Source organism: Ambystoma mexicanum, chromosome 1p (assembly GCF_040938575.1).
Source record: "Ambystoma mexicanum isolate Mex_15411 chromosome 1p, UKY_AmexF1_1, whole genome shotgun sequence".
NCBI lineage: Eukaryota > Metazoa > Chordata > Amphibia > Caudata > Ambystomatidae > Ambystoma > Ambystoma mexicanum.
In genome coordinates this window covers 1129165534-1129181420 of record NC_090921.1, presented here as the reverse complement: position 1 = coordinate 1129181420, position 15887 = coordinate 1129165534, and the positions used below count along the sequence as shown (strand labels likewise).

At 51.0% G+C, this 15887-nt stretch overlaps 1 protein-coding gene across 3 annotated transcripts in view; it reads left to right on the top strand.

The window, feature by feature from the left end:
- The window catches only part of MBTPS1 (membrane bound transcription factor peptidase, site 1), a 1184166-nt gene that overhangs the window by 334069 nt on the left and 834210 nt on the right, over window positions 1–15887 (top strand). For all 3 annotated transcript variants that reach the window (XM_069604782.1, XM_069604783.1, XM_069604784.1), the window contains one exon: window positions 222–332. In XM_069604782.1, the coding sequence (XP_069460883.1) occupies window positions 222–332 (111 nt within the window). The remainder of the gene's footprint in view (window positions 1–221; window positions 333–15887) is intronic.

The following is a 15887-nucleotide window of genomic DNA, read 5'->3' as shown; positions in this document are numbered from 1 at the left end:
GCTGATGTTGGTTACACATTCATTTTAGGCATGTATTTTGTTCCAATTTTGTTAAATTATGTGCAGTGTTTTACTGTAAGCACTTTATAAATTGCAATAAAGGAACTCCATTGTCTTGTAAAAGGAGTAGGAATTACATTATTTATATCTTTTTTCCACAGAAAGCACACGCAGACCACATAATCCCCTACTTAAATGAATTTTTGTCTCTGATTATGTAGGTGCTAATGTTAGAGTTGCGGTCTTCGATACTGGCTTGAGTGAGAAGCATCCACATTTTAAAAACGTAAAGGAGAGGACCAACTGGACAAATGAAAAAACTTTGGATGATGGTAAGTACTGAAAGCAGATTATAATTTAACACAAAAAAAATCACTGTTTATGAAAATGCAGAAATCGGTGAACAAAAATTCTCTCTAGGGATAGGTTGTCTTAAAAAATCTGATGGATTCGGAAACCAGCATCTGCGTTGAAATGAAATTTGTTTGTGCTTGTACTAATCCTGTTTTTTACTAAAATGGTGACAGTGAGCTAAAATTCTACATTACACAAGTGTCTAAGGACAGATGCTGCCTTTGCACTTTAAGATTGGGCTAAAAAATTATTTGTCGACAGCAGTTTTTTAAAAAAAAACATGTATTTATAATGCCACACATACTTTCTTACTGCCCAGTAATTCTGCATAAATTAAGAGATTTGATTTTTAATCTCAAAGATCCTCAGATAGAATAGTTGGCTCCACTGTGTAGTATGGCTGCTAATACCTCTTGTCTGAAACCCTCAACACTGCAGTACACAAGTCAACAAGAAGCAGACACCTGCCTGGCTGTTGCTCCCATGAATACTATAAAGAGACTAAAAGGACGTGACTAAAGGGTAATCCTTTACAAACAATCCGTCAGCAGATCTCAAGCAAACCCATTCGTCTTCTGCCTCCCAGGTGATGCAACAGGGAATCACAATTCTGTATCAATCAGTATGTGTGATAAAAAAAGCCAACTTATTAAATAATACACAAAATAATTTTGCAACAATTTTTACAATTATTCATTCTATTTCACAAGCCCTTTTGGGCAATTATCTTTATTTCACCCTTAACTCCTCTACTGTTCACAACTTCACACTCTATACACACATCTCATCCTACATATTTCATGCTGCATGCACACTCTTAAAACATTTATCAGAAATTCTTCAGGTACAGACAGCTGACACCCAAAACCCATGTCACTCATGACATATACCAATTTCAAATGAACAATTCTAATCAATTCACTTATGTTCTTTAAAACATTATCTGTTAATCGAAGTCACGCCGATGCACTCATCACTTCTAGTCAATCTTCAAATCGACATGTCTTTGCACTGAGCACTGTAAATGCTCCTTTTGGTTTACTCCATATTAAAAATGCTGTCACTTTCCTGCAACGTCATCTGCAAGGGAAATTGACCATCCTGTGATTATACTTGAAAAAAAAATAAACTACGCTTTTAGTTATGAATACTCTTACAAAAGGCAGTGTATACTCACTGAAAGAAACCATCTGTATCAAGGCTCTTCTCTAGCTTCTTATTGCTTACAATGGTAGTCAATCTTATAGTTTAGATGCACGCGCTGCAAACAATAATTACTCGTATTACTAACTGCGCTTCATTGCATTAGCTATGGAAAAAGCAACATGCTGCTGAAGCAAATACATGTAGTTCTCCAGCATGGGGTCTGGCATGGATTCACATGCTCATGAATATTCCCAGTCAGGCCGGGAATCCTCGGTAAAAAATAAGTTTCACTTTCACTTACAAAACTGTCTTTCTCCTATAAACCAATCACTGAGCTCGGTGTCATACTGCCCTCTCCTGAAGCCCCTCCTCTGACAGCCATCTTCAGATTTTTACTGCACATTCAAGTGTTGGGAGTCCTTGTGTTTTGCTCCAAGAGGTTTTCTGCGTTTTCATGCTTTTTCGTAAAAAAAAGTTTCTATTTTTGTCAAATGGAGCCTGTGTGCTCTTTCGTTCCCTTGACCGGCAAGCGGGAATCCGTTTATCAGCATCTTTCATGGCCCCTCAATGGCAAGAATCGTCTTATCGAAGATTCCAGAAGGCCATCAGGCCTACGCTGGACGATGTCAGAGGAGAAGGACGGAGGTTCTCTCTACAAGCTCTGCTCTGCTCCAGCTGCGGATTGCGGAACAGGGTTGTGGAGGGCGAACACTCCCAGTGCCTCTGTCTCCATCTGGACCACAAGGAAGCGGATTGCAAAATTTGCCTGGGTTCCTCCAAACGCACCGTCAAGGATAGGCACAGTAGGTTGGTGGCATGGCTCAACGCCAAGGTCTCTACCCTGTGTGGCACGCAGGGGCATGCTTCACCCAGGACCGGCCAGTCCAAAGAATGGGATTCTAAGTCCTTTGAGGGCACTCCATCCTTAGGGGCCCAAGACAAGGCCAAGCACTGCAAGTCTGTTTCCATCAGGGTCGCTGTGCAAGCAGGTCTCACGACTAGCAGGGCACGCTCATCTTCACAGTCTGCCTCCATCTCAACCCATCGTTCCAGCTCCTCCTCGAAGAGAAAATCGGCTAACCCCGGGAAACTGTGGGAGAAGCGGAGAAGACCAAGGTGCAGGGTAAGGTGTCCGACCTAGCCCTGAAGGCCCAGGTAGTCTAGGCAGAGTCATCCTCGACGATCGAGCTGGTGGCGGCCACCCTCTCGAAAGCGAAATGGGCTGACCCGGTCCAGGGGGCCCCCTTCGGCACCCACAGTGACCCTTCCTCCCAGGCGGGTGGCTTTGGCCAAGCCGAGTTCATCCTCTTACTGCCATTCCCCCCCCGTTCCATGACCCAGAAGGCCTACAGTGGTCGTTCCAAGGCTTTTGGAGGTGGCCGCTGTCGTCGCTCCCAGGGGAGGGGGGAGAGGAGAGGAGAGACTGCTCCAACTTTCAGTACTTTTGTGGATGACTCAGCTTGTTTTTAGGCTTCCCTCTGCCACCTCTTCTTCTCTCATCTCTGACTGTCTGTTTGCTATCCATGAGTGGTGTGCCACCAATGATCTCTGCTTTAATACCAGTAAGACAGAGATTCTCTTCATCGGCACACCCGCACCCTCCTTTCCTGTCACTCTCTGGGCGGCATCTCTTGGCCCTCTTCCTGCTCCCAACTGTGAGGCTAAGAACCTCAGGGTCATCTTCGACTCCACACTCTCCTTCTCTCTGCACATCTCTGACGTCTAAGTCAAGCTACCAACTGCACCTCCTTAGAGGTATTATTCCTTTCCTCTCCTTCCCCCAGAAGCTCACTGTCTCTAGAGCCCTGGTTCTCTCTAGGCTGGACTACTGCAACTGCCTCTTTCTAAATCTGCCTGCTACTACTCTCCGTCCCCGCCAACTCATCCAGAACAGGACTGCGAGACTTGTCATTGGCCTCAATCCCTGGGATTGTATCTCTCAGCCCTGAAATCTCTTCATTGACTCCCAGTGGATGCAAGAATTAAATTCAAGACACTCTGCATGGTCCACAAGGCTTTCTGGGGCCTGGGTCCACAATACCTTCAACTCTCCCTCTGTAAGTACCTTCCTACTCTAGCTCTTTGCTCCTCCAACTCCCTCAGGGTCAGTCGCTTCTCCAAGCAATGATTTGGGGGTAGATCTCGTTCCTCGGCTGGGGCCTCCCTCTAGAACAGCCTCTCTGCCTCACTGAAACTCGAGGAGGACCATCTTCGGTTCTGGAAGCACCTCAAGACTGTCCTCTTTGCTTCTGCCGTCACTCCCTTCCTCTTCCTCTTCTCGGCTGATCTGTCTGCTTCGGCACTTGGCACCTGGTTACCATGTGATTTTTTTTTTTTTGGGCCCAGGTCCCTGCCCACCCAGCCACACATCTGCATTGCCTCTTGGCAATCCTTGCACTTGGGTCTCTATCTGTAACCCTACAGCCCCCTTACCTACACTTCTCAGACACCCTTCGTCTCCGCTTTTACCTTGCCACCTCGCTTGCTGCACTACCAGTTGTCATTTTATCCCTTGCTCAGCCCTTTCCACTCCTCCCCTCTCCCTTGCACTTCCCCTCCTCTTCCCACCGCACTTGCACGTTCTCAATGTCACTGGGCCTAATAAGATTGTTGTTTTGTCCTCCCTTGTTCCTCTCCCTTGCTTCGTCGCGCTCTGAAACACTTGCGTATGAACGCAATACAAATAAAATATTATCATATAAGTTGGGAGACGCACAGCAGTGGTTTTGGAAATCCAAGGTGACCTTGCTGGGCAGCTACTGAAGTCCCACACCTAGGAACCAGATGCCTGTTTGAAGGCATCGAGCTGCTGCACGTCACCCAAGGAATGGGGGACGGAGGATGGGGCGGGAGAAGCGGTCGAGTCGGAGCCCGCAGTATGCGGCTAGGCAGTTATCCAAAGTTTTGTTAATAGTTTTCGGTTTTTTTTTGTTGGGGTGGACGTTCGGGGCAGAGGGGACGGGGGTGTTCGCCAGGTTAAGTGGTTTGCTATTGGGAAGAGTTTACAGGGGAACTGTGACTTGTATGATGTAAAAATAATTGATTGACTGGTATGTGGTCAGGGTGATGGGGAATGATAAAACCCTGGGAGTCCACCCTAGATGGGTACAAATGGCCTGGGAATAATCACCTGGAATGTCAGGGGACTTAATAATTACGTTCTCCAGCATGGGGTCGCAAGGATTGACATGCTCATGAATATTCCCCATCAGGCCGGGAATCCTCGGTGGAAGAGTTTCACTTTCACTTACAAACTGTCTTTCTCCTCCAAACCAATCACTGAGCACTGGGTCATGATGTCCCCAGCCAATGACTGCCCTCTCCCTAAGCCACTCCTCTGACAGGCATCTTCAGATTTTTACAACACATTCAAGTATTGGGAGTCCCCATGTTTTCCTCCGTGAGGTTTTCTGCGTTTTTTGCGATTTTTTTATTTATTTATTTTTTTTTTTTATTTTTTTATTTTTAATTTTTATTTCAATAAAAAGTTCAATTTTTGTCAAATAGAGTCCGTTGTCAGAGTCCGTTGTCATGATCCCAGTCAGTGAGCATAGTCCTCATTAAGGTATTCAGGCTAGGCAGGAAACATTGTGAGTCAGCAGGTCAAAGGTGGGTGTTAGCCTGGCATATTTGGCATTTACGCCATTCACAGCATATGCTTTCATAGACTCTCGTGATGATTTACAATAATTTCATACACCAAACGCTACCGGTGTTTCTCCTCACAGAACCTGTAAAAGGTGAAAATAGAGACATTAGCTTCACAGAAAACTACAGAATACTATAGTTAATAGAAAAGACTTAACTGTCTGAAGTTAACTTGGAAGTGGTTATTTTCAGTCAGAAGTTTCACTCACAGCCGCGGCATCTTCAGTCAGCAGTTTTCGCTCATAGCCGCAGCACCTTAAGTCAGAAGTTTCTTCCGGAGCCACTGCATCTTCCGAAGGTACTTTTCCTAAGCTTTCCGAAAAACACTGCAGACAACACAAGGTATTTAATTTACAAACAAACTTAACCTTTAAAAAGAAAAGACGTTCATAAACATTTACGTACCTAAAGGTTCTTCAAGTTTTCACCTCAGTTGTTTCCGCACTCTTCCTTGAAGGCTGAAGCTACTCCGTATTGGCGAACTTGCGTGTTAAAAAAACGTTTTCTCATCCAGAGTAACTCCGCAGCTATAATTGTTTTCCCAAATTCCGAGAACCTGCAAAAAAGAGAGAAAAAAGAAAATTATTACAAAGAGAGATCTCACCAACGTAGGAATCAATTCGAGCTCTTAATGATTACAGTATTTTCACTAGCTTACTTACCCAAAGACTCATTCTTAAAGACATTTCAAGGCAAGATGCTATAGAGTACACCAGCTATTCAACTTACCATTGTTCCTTCATCGCAACACGCCCCAGTAGAAAAGCAGAATGGAGGGTTTCACAATAAATAAACACTGGTGACAAGGGAGGGATTACAGGAGTGTACATCTCATGCAGTACTATCTCAGTTAACAGATCTAATAGCATTTCTACTGTTGTCATTGTCTGTTTAAAACGGAAAGAGAATCCTAAAAAGTGCCAAGGTACCAGGTCCACAGGTTGAGAAGGCATTACGCTCCCGAGGAGTCAAGTTAAGCGTTACACCCATGTGCTCTTTCGCTCCTTTGACCGGCAAGCAGGGATCCGTTTGTTAGCGTCTTTCAACTTTCCTCCAGGGCAAGAATCGTCAAAGTTGCATAGAAGATTCCAGGCCTACACCGCACCTCAGACCATGTCGTCAAAGGAGGGAGGCTCCCTCTTTAAGCTCTGATCCATCTGTGGATTGAGGAACGTGTTTGTAGAGGACAAACGCCTCCAGTGCGTCTGTTTCTATCCGGACCAAGCGCACCATCAATGATCGTCGCAGCAGGTTGGAGGCGTGGTTTAACGCCCAGGCCTCTACCCTGTGCGGCAAGCAGGGGCATGCCTGACCCAGGACCGGCCGCTTTGAGGAGCGGGCTTCCAAGTCCTTTCCTTTGAAGGCGTTCCATCCGTGTGGGCCCAAGACAAAAAGTAACAGTAGTCTGTTTCCATCTGGGTCGCCGCGCAAGCGGGTCCCGCGATGGGTAGTGCGTGCTAATCTTCACTGTCTGCCGCCATCTCCAGTCATTGCTCCAGCTCCTCCTCGAAGAGGAAATCGGCTAACCCAGGGAAGCTGCGGGAGAAGCCAGAGAAGACCATGGCGCAGGGAAAGGTGTCAGACCTGCCCCAGGCGGCCTAGGTGAAGTCCTCCTCGATGATCGAGCTGATGGCGGCTGCTCTCTTAAAGGCAAAAGGACCTGACCCAGTCCAGGGAGCCCTTGCGGTGCCCAGTGTATCCCTGCCCCCGAGGCAGGAAGCCTCGGCCAAGACGGTGGAGAAGACGCCAGAGAAGGGGGTGCCATCCCTAGGCCTGAGACCAACCCCTCCAGGATCCAAAAAAAGGGGGACGGGAGAGCCTCAACGGTGCTCCAAGGCACAGATATTTCTTCCTCGAATGAAGAGCACCAGGTGTCCGTTCACACGGTCCTGGAGGACATGGGGGGGGGGGGGGGGGAGACAATGGCGGGATGCTGAGGGGGACGACGGTAGAAATGACAAGGGCTCTGGGTGCAGCAAGCCTACCCCCCCCACACATACCCCCCGCTCCCCCACACATCCCCGCCCCGCCCCCCTGACACCTCTGAGGGACATATTGCTGGGCATCCTTTCGACCCGCCACACCCTGGTGTCGCAACTCCATAAGAGGATGCCCATGACGCCTCCGGCCCCGGTGGAAGTGGGCCCGTCTCGGGCGAAGAAGAGCAGGCGGCACCCTACTCTGCCGCATCAACCTCTGCAGGGATACAGGGACAGACACAGCGACTACGGACCCGGACGGCAGCATTTCTCCGCCGCTGAGGGCTTCTCCCTCGCATGAATTTGGGTCGTTCCACGCCATGGTCTTGTGTCTGAGCTCTTCCAGCTGATGCTGGAAGAGACCGAGAAGGAAGGGTTCCTATACCAACGGCGTGAAGCCAAGAGGAATTCCATTCTGGCGGTGCCTCTCCTGGACAACATTTGGGACAAAGGTCTGGCATTGATGAGAAACCCGGCCCCTGCCCCAGCGAAGAGGGATAGGCTGGAGAAAAAGTGCCGGGTCCAGGAGTCCACACCCAAGTGCCTATGTTCATAGCCTCCTCCGGACTCAGTGGTGTTGGCAGCAGCAAGAAAGAAGTCATCTAATCCCTCATCTTTAGCTTCCATTCCTCTGGACAGCGAAGGGAAGAAGTTAGATGCCATGGGTAGGAAAGTGATCTACTCAGCGGCAACAGTCAAGGCAGCTAACGTGCTTGCAATCCTAGCCAGATATGACAGGGAGCTGTGGTTTTAAATGGCCCCGCTGCTGGAGTTCTGCCAACGACAAATGGTTTGAGCCGCTGGAGATCCTCCAGGAGGGCGAGGTGGCATCGGACCATGCCATCACTGTGGCCCTGCACATCGTGGGCACAGGGTTCCCACAGATGGGGAACAGTGTCTGCCTCTGTCGTTGTGGCTGGTTGAAAGCCACCAACTTCCGTCAGCAGGTCCAGACGAGGGTGCTCGACATGCCCTTCGACGGGGGCAACCTCTTTGGGAAGGCTGTCGACGAATCGTTGCAGGCCATTAAGACGGACATGGCCTGTGTCCTGGGCATGCTTCAGCAACATCGTCCTTCATTTCGTGCCTCCGGAGGGAAATCTGGCAGATCTTCGAAGGGCTTCAGCGGGGGGTCCTCTTCGTACTGCCAGCCCTCCCTATACACGACCCAGGAGGCCTACAGGGGCCATTCCAAGACTTTTAGTGGAGGTGCTGATGATGTTGTCGCTCCCAAGGTGGCACGTAGGCCCCGAAGCAAGATTGAACCGGCCAGGACGTCGGGCCCCCACCCAAGCAACTTGGTGGGAGGCAGGTGTTAGGCAAGATTGTATGTATTAACCCTGTGGGAGACACCAGCTTGGTCCTATACCAAAGGTAACCCAACCTTTGGTATAAGCCTGTACTACAGAAGTTGGTAGAGTGACAGAGCAGCTCAGCCAGGCTTATCTCAAGAGGGGTCAAAGTGAGCTGTAGAGATGTAACCTAGAGATTCACAGTGACAGGTATTCAAATAACACTTAATTATTTATTAATTTAACATTCCGTTTTAAAATCAACCTTCTTTAGAAAGGGCAATATGCAACAATTACATACACTCAAAAAATGCACTCCAGTTTTAGTTACGTAAGTAGATCCCCTTTTGGGATGACTAAGACACGGACCCGCGCAGAGACACAGACCTCAATTGCTAGGACAATGTGGACATTGATAGCTCACTTTTTACAATTTATGCAATACTGAGGTTATGGAAAAAGGAATAGGTTAGGGAAGGAAACGAAGGTTAACACGTTTCTCAAACAGGTAAGCACTTCAATTCCCCACTGAAATATAGGTTAACCCTTTCCCAGCTATACACATAGTATGTATGACTTTTTGGAGGGACATATCAACACAAAGTCAGAGGGTAACAAGAGTCTTCGGAGAGCCACGACAGCCAATGTCAATTGAGCAAAGTCTAGAGGAGCTGAGACACTTTTTGAAGATGGTCAAAAGTCTTGCACAATGTTAAAGTGAGTTTTGTTGTAAAAAGGAATCGCTGTTGGGCCACAAGCTGGGAGGCTGGTGGAGGGAAAAGATGTAGGCAACTCTGCAAAGGGCAGCAAATGCAAGTCTCCAGTGAGAGCAAGCAAGCTACACACAACAAGAGATAAGTACCCCTAATTACACAGTACATTGAGTCTGAAGAAAAGGTTCCAGCTGGCTTCTGTTCCTGTTGTAGTCCTGCAGATTCTGTTGTTCCTGGGCCTCAGTCGTGGGGACAAGAGGGAGGACGTCTGAGGACTCCTGCACTACGGTTTGAAGGTCGGCGGCATTTTGCGGTTTCAGCTACTTGCAAATAGCACCACCGCAATTCTTGGACAACTTGTGGGCTCTCCTTGCTTCTGGGATCCAGCACTCTGTTGAGGTGACTCAGGCTCGGCTAGTCCGACTTCAGGGGAGTCCGGAGGATCTTCTTGGAGCTTGGGTCCGACTTTAAAACGATGCACTCTATTCTGGTGGTCTTTCCCTTGGCACTCGGTTCCAGCAGCAGCAGAGAAATACAGCCAGCAGGGAGAGGTGTTACTACATACAATCCTGCCTAACAGCGGCTGGCGGGCTTCATCATAGAGTGGGAAAAGATCTCCACCGACCGATGGGTGTAGGACACACTCGCCCAGGGACACACTCTAGAGTTCCAACGAAAGTGTCAGCAGATACCGCCGGTGGCCTGGCAGGAGCAGCACATCTCTCGGCTCCTGCAGGAATTACGGGCCATGATAAGAAAAGGGGCCTCAATACCTCAAGTCCCAGACATTCTGGGTGGTCACGTTGCAGCACATGCTTTGCCAACTAGAGGAAGGCGACTTCCTCACGTCGCTGTATCTGGAGGACGCTTACTTCCACGTCCCCATTCACGAAAAACACTGGAAATTCCTTCCCTGCGTAGTACAGGGAAGGCACTACCAATTAAAGGCCCTCCCCTTCGGACTGAAGTCGGCGCTCAGGGTGTTTTTATGAAATACCTGGCACAAGTGGCGGAGCATCTACGTCTACAAGGATACATGTGTACCCGTACCTTGACGACTGGCTCATCCCAGCCAAGTCAAGGGAAGTAGCCGTTGAACACACAGATGGTACCGTCCGGCTGCTGACGGATCTGGGGTTCTCAGTCAGCTACCCAAATTCCTGCTTGGTACCATTGCAGAATGCGCTGTTCCTGGGGACCAGACTCCGCACGGTCTCCTGCCTGGCGACCCCTCGGAAGAGAGGATAGCGGCCATGCTGAGCATGGTACAACGGCTGTTGGCACTGAAGACCGCCATGGTGCGGACCATCAAATCGCTGGTCGGCATGATGTTGTGCTTTTACCTAAACCTGCTCTGCAGGTTGCGGATGCAACCTCTTCAGGAATTCCTGGACGCTCGGTGGATCCAGGGGTTCGGAAGCTTCGCAGACAAGATTACTCCACAATGAGTTCCATCGAGCGATAAGGTGGTGGGGCGTGTGCTCCAACATCTCTGGGGGTGTGGATTTCCAGAGTCCCAGTACCAGGAGACTGTCACCACGGACATTCAGAACTAAAGTAAAGAGCTGGCTCACTGATAAACCTATCTAACTGAAGCCCTAGGCCATACTTCGACTAGAGCTGCTGTAAAATCACACCTAGTCGCCTTATTTATTACACAGGTATTTGTGTTTTTACTGCCATTCAACCATGACCTATGCTCTTTCTGCATTATTGGCCAATAGACCCACCTGTAACCTTTGGTCGTCTCGCCTGTTGTTGTGTTCCTATGTATGCCTGCAACTGTTATCCTATGTATGCCTGTTTCCAGCGCCCAGTTACCTCAGGGTTCGGTGCGCGATACAAATAATAAACATACAAAATACAAATACACTTCCCTGGTGGGCTGGGGAGCCCACACCGGACGTCTCCACACCAGAGGCCTGTGGCTGTCAGAGGAGAGGGATCTCCACATCAATGTTCTGGAACTGCGAGCAGTTTTCTGGGCCCGCAAGTCATTCCTTCTGTCCCCCAAGGGCAAGTTAGTGAGGGTCTTCATGGACAATACCACACAATGTTCTACATCAGGAAGCAGGGGGGCACCAGGTCCTCTGTGCTCTCCAGAGGCGCAGGACTTGTGGCACTGGGCTGTCGCCAAGGAAATGTTCCTCATTCCTTTCCACCTGGTGGGAGTCGAGAACACCATTGTCGACTCCCTCAGCAAGGAGCTGCGCTCTTGACACGAGTGGGAGCTTCGACAGACTCTTCCTCAAATGGGGCAGACCCCAGATCGATCTGTTTGCGACAGCAAAGAATTCCAAATGCCAGAAATTCGGCAGCTGGTTCCACGAGCTGAGGTGCATGGGGCACACGTATTTGTGGTAAGGCCTGTTCCTGTACTCGTTCCCTTCATTGCCTCTCCTGCTGCGAGTCATCAATCACCTCAAACAGTGCCGATGCAGGATGATCCTCGCCGCCCCGGCGTGGCTGAGGCAGATTTGGTACCCATACCTTCTCAGCCTATCGATGTCACCCCCAGTCAAGCTTCCAGTGGTCGCAGATCTGCTCCCCAAAGCAGGAGGTGCAATCCTGCATCATGACCCAGGATCGCTGAACCTGAAGGCTCCAGCAAAGCGTCGATAGGGAGTACAGTGTCGGCCAAGCAGTGCTACATAACCTGTTTGCTTGAAGGGGAGCCTGTTCCGGAGGTAAGAGCAATTGCTTCTGTTGAGCCTTGCCTCCTTTGTGGTTGTGTAATGGTGTACTGCTATGTGTTCTTTATTCATGAGCATGTGAATCCATGCCAGACCCCATGCTGGAGAAGGAACAAGTTACTTATCTGTAACTATTGTTCTCCAGCATGGGCCTGCCATGGATTTGCATGCGAACCCTCCCGCCGTCCCCCCTGCGGCTCGTCTTGGTCATACTGCCACTTTACGTGCTTACCAAATCTGAAAATGGCTGCCAAAGGTGGGGTTTAGGGAAAGGGCGGGCAGTCATTGGCTGGGGCAGTATGACCCAGAGCTCAGTGATTGTTTTAAAGGAGAAAGACAGTTTGTAAGTGAAACTGTTTTTTCTTTTACGGAGGATTCCCGGCCTGACCACGGGGAATATTCATGAGCATGTGAATCCATGCTGATATGATAGGTTATTTATAATGCACTTAATTTAATACCAGAGTACTCTTACGTCCTGTCCCCTTTCCTCCATACTGTATGGGCGTCCCTTCCAAGGGATGGGAGATGAAACCTTTTTCACCAGAAAAAACCTTCTTACCCTTTAAATTTAGAGCGCGCGGGGGGTGCGGCCCAAGGAGTATGCGCTGCCGTGACTCTGCCCTCTGGCGCCACACCGCAGTCCCCTTTTCTGCGTCAACGGGAACAGGCCGAATTCACCAACGCTCATGGGTTTGGCTTCGGCCATGCAATGCCACGGGCGGATACTTTGTCTTTTTTTTGTCTTTAATATCATTCAGGTACTCGGTCCTCAGGCGTCACGCTCCTCCCCGGCGCATGGTGACTTCTACAGGGTTCAGCAGGTGTCCATCCTGCAACAGGCGCTTCCCAAATTCAGGCACTCTGCCTACGTTGCCTTGGCCCAGACCACGGTTGACAATCATGTTCGGCATGTGACTCGCTGTCCTCGAAGGTGCTGAAGAACAGACTAGCCAGGTGGAGGGAGCTCTTCCAGAGGTCGCCTCCAGAGGATCTCAAGAACTTCGTGAAGCATCGAACCAGGCCCAAGGTAGGGCCGATAATCTCCTTCGCACCCTGCAAGGGTGACTCCTTCCCATGGACTCTAACGCGCGGTAGGGACCGGTCAGGTCCTTCTACCTACCAGCATGTGCACCGAGACTGCTTCAGCTGCCGGCCGAAGGATCCTCGGATCCTCCCGGGCGCAGTGTTGAGGGACTGGAAGGTTCTTTTACTGGGTCTACACCCGAGGTCCTCCGCCCTTTTACTGGCACCATGGTCGAGGGGCTATGCCCTAATACCGGCAATACGTCCGAGGGGGCGCCTAAACGTAGTTCTATCGACCCCGGGTCGAGGGTGTCAGACCTACCGGGTCTAGGCCCGAGGAGCAGGGTAGTCCTCATGATCCACACGCAAGAGTCTTGGACGAGGCCGTGCCCAGCCGGCTGAGCATCACAGGCACATGGCAGGCGGCAGGCAGCTTGACAAAATGGCTGCCGCTCCAGAAAGAGGCACATGTCCGACTCCATTCCAGGAATTCTGCGAAGTATGAGTGTCAAGGTGGGACTGGCCTCAACCAGGTACGTAGCCTACAGTCTACCCCTCAGTTGCAAAGGGCAGCTTTCCCTGGCGTCCATATGGACAGGGTATGCAGCGGCTCCAGCAGCTCCCCACTACCCGTCGCTCCACCCCCTGATACCTCTTTGGCCTGTGAGGAGGGGCTCTTCGAGAGGTTCCTCGGCCTCATGAAGTCACCTCAGATGGGGGTTATCAAAGACGCCATCAGGGAGGACCTCCCCGCAATGCATCCGCTGACGCCCCAGGCCCCAGCGTAGCCACCTCCTCCGGCCCTCCAGCCGGCTCCACCGCAGCTCCCGCCTCAGCCTCCGGCCATGGTCTCTGTACCCCAGCCTCTGGCTCCAACTACTACTCCTCCTCCCCACAAGATCCTCCAGAGCCGCAGGATACGGATGAGGAGGAGGATCCGGACACGCCATCCCCAGCCAGGGCCTTCCACTAATGTCTTGCTGGTCTGGCGGAGTACCTGGGCCTCCCCCAACCCGAGTCGAGGAGCCAGAAGAGGTTTCGGCGGGAAGACCTTGCGCAACGCCCCTCTGCCAAATCGGGGATTCCTATGCAGACTGATGTAGTCTCCCTGGCCAAGAAGGGCTGGCTCAAACCCCACTCGGCCCAGCCGGTCAATTGACGCCTGGACGCTAGGCCAACGGTGATGCCATGCTGGCTGCCGCCAACCAGAGATTATGGCGGGAAATTGCGGACTTCCTCCCGGAACTCCCCACCCAGAGCCAATCACGCTTTAAGGCTGAGCTAGCTGAAGTCAAACTGGTGGCGCATGACCTCATGGAATCCACAGTGGCTCATATAGATACCTCAGGCTGTGCCATCTGCATTGCCACAGACATGAGAAGAACAGCCTGGCTCTGGGCAACAAAATTGAACCCGGATGTCCAGGAGCGCATTCTAGATCTACCGTTCGAGGGGGGGGGGGGCAGGGAGGGCCCTCTTCCACGGACGAGGAGCTGGACAAAAAGAAAAACAGCTCACAAACGGCAAAGTCTTTTATCCATCATTACAAAGACCACGCCCAAATCGTACACCCAATCTCAGCAGCGCTCAGAAAGGGGTTGTACATATGGAGGGTTCCCGCGGGTTCCAGGAACGCAGATCCAGGCAGCTGGACCGCTCGCCGTCTCCGAGCCGGTGCAAGCAACAAAAGGGTGGGTTGGGGGGGGAGGGCAGGGAGTAAGGGCTTTTTCCAGCCCCCCTCCTCAGCGACAGCATTCGAGGGAAAGAAAGCATGACACGCCCCTATGGGTCCACGTGTCTCCGGTGGGGGGGCAGGCTTGCTCTCATGCACATTTCTGGTGCCAGAATTTCGCGGTCCCCTGGATCCTCTGTAGTATGCACAGGGTACCGCCTTCCTATCCCAGCCTCTCCTCCCTCCTCCCCTCCGCTCTCACAGTTTGGGACAGCAACTCTTTTGGCGGAGATCCGGTTGCTCGTAGAGAGCCTGGCAGTGAAGAAAGTCCCAGCCTCCCAGCGAGGCTTTGGCTTTTCTCCAGGATTATCGCCATTCAGACCAACCACCAGGTAGGCCTGAGAGTTGTGCTGGACCTTTCAACCCTCGACCTCTCCTTACCCCTGCAAAAATTCAAGATGGTTACGCCAGCTTTTATAGTGGAGACATTGGACAAGGGAGACTGGATGTGCTCCCTGGATCTGAAGGACGCGTAACTACACGTCCCGATTTGGCAGCCCCATCCTTCTTTCCTACTGTTCGGGATCATGGGCTACCATTTTCAATACAAGGTTCTTCCTTTTGGCCTCAACTCGGCCCCGAGGGTCTAAGACTCATGAATGCCGTGGCGGCCCTCCTCAGAGCGCAGGGTCTCCACACCTCCCCATACCTCGATGACGGGCTCGTCAGGGCTACATCTCCGGAAGCGGTTCTCCACTCTTCCCAGGCCCTTATGAACACACTGCACGATCTCGGCTTCTCGCTCAATCTCAAGAAGTCACAGCTGCAGCCTGTGCAGACTCTTGACGTTACTCAGCCTCATCTGGGACATGTGCTCCGAGAAGGTCTTCCCGTCGGAGGACAATCTCCATATCAGGCGGGCCATTGCCCACTTCCTCAGCAGAGAGGTGACTTCGGCATGGTGGTACCCACATCTCCTGGGTCTACTTGCAGCAGTCCTATTGGCTGTGCCGGACACAAGACTAAGGATGAGGAGGATTCAGCTGCACTTTGCGGCCTCATGAACCGAGAGTAGGGCTCTCAATCCAAGATGATCAACGTCCCTCCATCTCTCCACCCGGATCTAACATGGAGGTCCAAGGACTGCAACCTACAGACGGGCAAGCCTTCCTGGCCGCCCTCTCCGCAGGCCACCATCACCACAGACTCCTAGCTCGAGGGCTGGGGAGCCACCCTCGTCGGCCTCTCGGTCCACAGCACCTGGACTCGACAGGAGCAGGAATACCACATCAACTGGTTAGAGCTGAACGCCTTCTTGCTAGCGCTCAGAGCATTCCTACCGCTTCTCAGGAGCAAGGTTGTCC